The 6,145-nt window shown below is 42.0% G+C and overlaps 1 protein-coding gene across 28 annotated transcripts; it reads right to left on the bottom strand.

The window, feature by feature from the left end:
- Positions 1-1,737: 1,737 nt before the first annotated feature.
- Positions 1,738-5,538, bottom strand: LOC123147878 (uncharacterized). Of its 28 annotated transcripts, none has more exons than XR_006473533.1 (7): positions 5,053-5,538; positions 4,289-4,367; positions 4,142-4,184; positions 3,995-4,052; positions 3,545-3,670; positions 2,874-3,375; positions 1,738-2,080 (listed from the first exon to the last, which is right to left on the bottom strand). XR_006473533.1 is itself a non-coding variant. In XM_044567196.1 (6 exons), the coding sequence occupies exons 2-6, from the start codon at positions 4,340-4,342 to the stop codon at positions 3,229-3,231; spliced, it is 378 nt and encodes a 125-aa protein (XP_044423131.1). In that variant the 5' UTR covers positions 4,343-4,367; positions 5,053-5,534; the 3' UTR covers positions 1,738-3,228. The 28 variants fall into 28 exon arrangements, 1 of the variants encoding a protein (XP_044423131.1); XR_006473515.1 differs by having other exon boundaries at positions 3,545-3,695; positions 5,053-5,536; XR_006473522.1 differs by having other exon boundaries at positions 2,874-2,978; positions 3,217-3,398; positions 3,545-3,695; positions 4,142-4,367; positions 5,053-5,535.
- Positions 5,539-6,145: the final 607 nt, after the last annotated feature.

Below are 6,145 nucleotides of genomic sequence, written 5' to 3'. Positions count from 1 at the left end.
TTTACCACCAGGTATGGGCTGTACGAGTATACCGTTATGTCATTTGGTCTAACTAACGCACCTGCATATTTTATGAACATGATGAAAAAAGTGTTTATGGAGTTCTTGGATAAGTTCGTCGTAGTGTTCATTGATGATATCCTGATTTACTCGAAGAATGAAGAGGAGCATAAGGAGCATTTGCGTTTGGTGCTTGGTAAACTCAGAGAACGTCAACTATATGCCAAGTTTAGCAAATGTGAGTTTTGGTTGAAGGAAGTTGGATTTCTCGGACACGTTATATCCGGAGAAGGTATAGCGGTAGATCCCACTAAAGTTGATACCGTGACCAAGTGGGAAGCACCAACCACGGTTGGAGAGATCCGGAGTTTTCTTGGACTCGCAGGATACTACCGAAGGTTTATTGAGAATTTCTCAAAGATTGCGAAGCCTATGACGGAGTTGTTGAAGAAGGACACCAAGTTCATATGGACTGAGGAATGTGAAGCTAGTTTTCAGGAGTTGAAGAAACATTTGGTTACCTCACCAGTGTTGATTTTACCGGATCAGACCAAAGATTATGAGGTGTATTGTGACGCTTCACGTCGAGGACTTGGAGCAGTTCTTATGCAGGAAGGAAGAGTTGTTTCATATGCCTCACGACAGCTTAAGCCTCATGAGTTGAATTATGCTACGCATGATTTGGAGTTAGCAGCCGTAGTGCATGCATTGAAGACTTGGAGACATTTTCTGATTGGAATCCATTGCGAGGTGTACACGGATCACAAGAGTTTGAAGTATATTTTCACCCAAAAGGAGTTGAACCTCAGACAAAGGAGATGGTTGGAGCTCATCATGGACTATGATATGAAATTGCATTATCACCCCGGCAAGGCTAATGTAGTAGCTGACGCGTTAAGCCGTAAGAGCCATGTCAACACCCTAATGGCGGGAGATTTACCAAGGGAGTTAGCCGAAAATCTTTGAGAGCTATGCTTGGAAATAGTCCCGAAAGGCTATGTAGCAGCATTGAAGATTCAGTCTACGTCGATGGATAAGATCAGAGAAGCCCAAAAGACTGACAAGGAGATTGCTTCTATTAAGGAGAAAATGAGCAAAGGAAAAGTTAAGGGATTTCGCGAGGATGAGCACGATACCTTATGGTTTAAAGACCGTATCTATGTACCAAATGATTCGGAGATCAGGAAGTTAATCTTACAGGAGGCCCATGATTCACCTATTCGATTCACCCAGGAAATACCAAGATGTATTTGGATTTGAAGGATATATTCTGGTGGACCGAAATGAAGAAGGATACTGCAGAATATGTAGCAGTTCACTAAACCACAACACTGATGTAATGACATACAATCTGTCAGGAGAAAGCCCTTAAGAGGGCAGATAAACTGTCGGGATGGTGTTTCTCCCGGCAGATAGAACTGCCACAAGAACGGCTGCCGGGGATTACTTCTCCCAGCAGATAAACTATTCCCGGCAGTTTATCTGCCGCGACCCGTGAATACGCCGGCAGTTTGTTTTCTCCCGGCAGATTGGCCATGGCTTCAGAACAAACACTTACCGGCAGTGGAACTGCCGGCAAAAACATGTTCACCCGGCAGTTAATATGCCTCACATCATGTTTCACTAGCAAACCGTTCTAGGCAATGTATACCTAATTTATTATCCATCCATCGAGCAACTTATACCTGATTTAATATCCATTCATTGTCCTCGGGCAATCAGGAAAGATCACACAACTTGCACATACATACACTTCAATCAACCTTAAACTTCATTCAATTACACATGCCAGACCAAATACACATGTTTCTAGATACATGTATGAAACGACCATATACAAGGAGCTCGTGCTACAAAAGGTTCAGTACATATGTTTTTATATGCGTCACACAACCAAAATGAGCACATAATGGCTTGTGTACCAAAACAACCACCAAATAAGCATAGGAAAACTTGCCAATGTCTCTGGGTTCAGCAAACGAGGCATATATCACTTGACCAAATTAACTGTAGGTCTTCCAAACCTCCAGCAGCTTGCAGATCTTCCACAACTCCATCAACTTATGTACCCTTGGGAAGCCTGCAACAGAACAGAAACTCAAATGGAGCTCTCATTTGATTTTAAATTAACACATTGAAGATTTTGATGTGCTGCAGTTTAACTCATCGACATAAATAAAAATCTTCTAAATGTGTAACACTTCATCATAGCAAGCAATCATTATTACATAATTAGATCAACCATATTACTCAAGAGGCCTTCCTCAATTAGCTCAAGTATTGTTTACATACTAGAGGCTAGGATATGCATTAGCTGGCCAAGTAGTACTCTAAGGTAATGAAATAGGACCTGGAACCTGGATATGAGTAGGTGAGAGAACCCATGAAACACATCTTTATCTGAACTAAAGCAGATAAATATTACCATATCTCAACTAATTCAGGAAAGCAGGCCAAATGTCATATCTAGTACCAGTAGACAATAGCTAGTGTATCCTTTGAGATTCAGTTTGTCTTATTCACATCTAGATGTTTTTTAAGCATGTCACATCTAAGCTCCCGCAAATATATAATGCAACAACAAGAAACAAAAAAACTAGGAAAAAAATGGACCACAAACAGAGTGGACATCGGCTTAGATGTGACATAACTATGTCACATCTAGATGTGTCCTAGACAGACCCAGATTCACAAAAAAGAATCTCCCGCAAATTTTGAAGAGCGGCACATAATAACAAATCATGTTGCCCTATTTTTGAGATATGGAAAACTAACAGAAAAATACTATATTAAAAACCCGAGAGTTATTGCCAATACAAATTATTTTGAACCAATCAGATAAAGCATAACTGCATAAACAGAGGGAGTGTTACCTAAAGACAGAGCATGTAACCACGTGGCATATGTGGTTAGCAACTCAAAACTTGATAAACAATTTAAAGCAGAATATGTGGCCTTTGATCATAGATGGCTGGTGGCTACAAAGAACAGAAATCAATGCATCTTATAAGCTTGCTTGTGGTCGCATTGCTACAAACAGAAATCAATCATTATACATGATATAGTTATGGAAAGAAATGGATCAATTATACATGATATGGAAGGAAAATCTATCATTCTACATAATATAGTTTTTTTTTTTTAAAAAAAAACTATATTATGTAGAACTCAAATGTTGACATCAAAGTAACTGAGCAAAGTACAAGCAACTATCACCTTTGTTTATGACTAGAACTGAACTAGTAGACATCCTGTAGGAAGAGCCTGACACTTATCCACTTCCAACTGCATACATAGAAGCTTTTGCCACTGGGCTACCATGCTCCTGATAAACATTATACAGTATCACATCCCTTCCTTGCTGAGTAAATCAGACTTCAAGAAACAAAAACAAACACCTGAGAATAATCGCACAATTTCAACCCTATATAACATCATTTTTACATCTGAAATAGCTGAGTAACCAAGAAAATTTCAACACTATATCAATGCCCATTACAAGATTACTAATGGCTAAATGACAAAAATAACAAAGAAATCTCACCATTGGCGGTGAAGCGGAGACCATAGGCGGTACCGCTTAGGCGAGGAAGTAGAGGTGAGGCGACACTGCTTGGGGCGAGGATGGAGATGAGTTGCTATCCAGACGTAGTCGACACAACACTGCCTGCTGCGGAGGACGAATAGGAGGCATGCTGTGAGAATGAGAGGAGGACCAATTACACAACAGAACATACAAATCGAAGGACCAAATCAAGGGTGCAGACTGAAATATTGTACTGTACATAGTAGAGTCTAGCACTGCATTCTAGCTCCAAGTCAAAAATCTTTCATGTGCAAATAGGCAGAACATGCTCAGATAGAACAAAAAAATGCATTGAGTTAAACATTTGTAAAGAGTCTACAGGAATGCCATGGAAGATTTCGTGCACATGCAAATGCTCATTTTGTAAACTTCATTAATGTACAGAGTGGAGGGAAACATGTATATTACCTCCTCAGCTTGCTTGTGGTCGCATTACTGCTTTTGCCATGGACTTCTCCACTTCCAACTGCACACATAGAAGGAAAGCTTTTTAAGCAATCAACCATGACTCCATGATAGTCATTGGTAAATTCAATCATAAGAACAAAAGCTCACATGGTTGTGTATGGCTATGAGATACATCGCCCTTGAGCTTGCCCTGTGGTGGTCATGTTCCAGCACCATGAGGTAATTTCTACACGGACATGATATAGTGTTCCCTCTTGCTGAATGAGTAAAAGCAAAATCTATGAATTTCTTTACCCCGTCAATATATGCTTGTGTATTTCTAGCTTTATCCATCCAACTCTTGTCCATTCTTGACCAATTTCACCCAAATAGCCTAACATGCGAAACAAAGTATACTTTTATTAAGGAAAAAAATCTAGTAACAAAATGCATATCATCTTTATCTATTACAGGCAACAAGAAATACAATACGGAGAAGGAATGCCATCACACAACCATATAATGAACTGAAGCATATCATTCAGAATATACAAAAACCAAAATAGCAGTAAGAATGTCATCATCTATATCATAAAAGTGTAGCACCTAGTTTGTCCACATATCGTATTTTACAAAACACAAGCAAAGATGCTACTACTTTGGGGCATCAACTAAACAACTTAGCTAGGTGGACTAAACAAGTGGGCTGAAGACGTAAAAAAATAGCTTTCTTTCATCTCAAATTCAAATAAACTAGAAACCTCGATTAAACAACTTAGTTAGGTTTCAACGAGTCTAATTAAGGTATGCATTGTTAATCACCATACTTCCCCATCCTTCGATCTGAAGGGCTACTAATAGTACTAGTGTTCATCTATCTTTATTTTCAAGTTCCGTTTGCAAACAATGCAAATAACCTTTGAAGATGTTTGGATCATGGTTTTTTCGTCATTATCAGATCATAATTAAAAACGATGATTTGTTCTAACTGCTAGAATAGTTAAGTGCTACTGTTCGAGATTACATACATGTGTAGCTGCACATTCAGATGTTAAAAGAGACAAGAGTTGAAATCTCACCTATTGAAGAGGACACTGGTGAAAGGAAATACATGACGTGGCTGCCTAGGGGAAGGGTACTGAGGAGACAGAGCCGCTCGCGGGAGGGAGGACGCTCCGCTGCTCGGGGGAGATGACGTAGAGGAGGCAGCCCCGCTCAATGCTTTGGAGAAGGCCTGCTCGGTGTGGACCAAGCTCGCGGAGAAGGGGGGTGGTCGCCAGTGGAGTGGCTCCGCGACGTGGAAGGCCGGCGCTGGTGGTGTCGTCCGTGTCCTCGACGGCGCTGTGATGTGGGGTCGACCGCGGCAGCAGTCTGCAGCGGTGGGGTGTGGAGGGCGGAGTCTGCAGCAGCAGCGGGGAGTGGTTGGGGCAGGCGGGGCAGCGGTGGTGTGGTGGAGGGCGCGGTAGCGGCGGTGGGGTTGTGGCTAGGGTTCGCGGCGTATGCGGTCTGGATCGATTTGGGGATGAACTGGATCGAAGTCTCTGGATGAGGGACACGACGCGTCTATATTTTTTCAGGCCAAAAGTCTCGCTCGCTTTTGTGCTCTTGTTGGCGCGCGCTTTAGGCCCAACTCTGTTTTGGTCCCGTGCCATCCCACTCAAAAAAAAATATTTGGTCCCGCGCCAGAGATGGTCCCCCGGCAGATAGCATGCCGTGTCGTAGTTCTCCCGGCAAATGTTGCACCCTCATTATTACCGGCAGTCTTATTGCCCTTGTTTCTTCGGTTTTACCGGCAGTTAAAATGCCCTTAGGTAGTTGTACCGGTAGTACAAAATGTCCCGGCAGTTTATTTGACCTTGATCAGCTATTTCTACCGGCAGTTAATTGCCCCCAATTAAGTGTTATGGTGTAGTGGTTTGTGATGTATGTTAGAGAGTAAAGGCAGAGCATCAGAAGCCAGCGGGATTGCTACAACCATTGCCGATACCCGAATGGAAGTGGGATAAGCTAGGCATGGACTTTATTACCGGATTACCCCGAACACGTTCAGGCTACGACTCGATATGGGTTGTAGTCGATCGTTTGACAAAGGTAGCTCATTTCATTCCCGTGAAGACTACCTATACCAGTGCAAAGTTGGCAAAGATATACATGACCAGGATTGTATATCTG

Source organism: Triticum aestivum, chromosome 7A (assembly GCF_018294505.1).
Source record: "Triticum aestivum cultivar Chinese Spring chromosome 7A, IWGSC CS RefSeq v2.1, whole genome shotgun sequence".
Taxonomy (NCBI): domain Eukaryota; kingdom Viridiplantae; phylum Streptophyta; class Magnoliopsida; order Poales; family Poaceae; genus Triticum; species Triticum aestivum.
The sequence above is the reverse complement of the archived record's forward strand: the minus strand, read 5'-3'. Positions and strand labels throughout refer to the sequence as shown.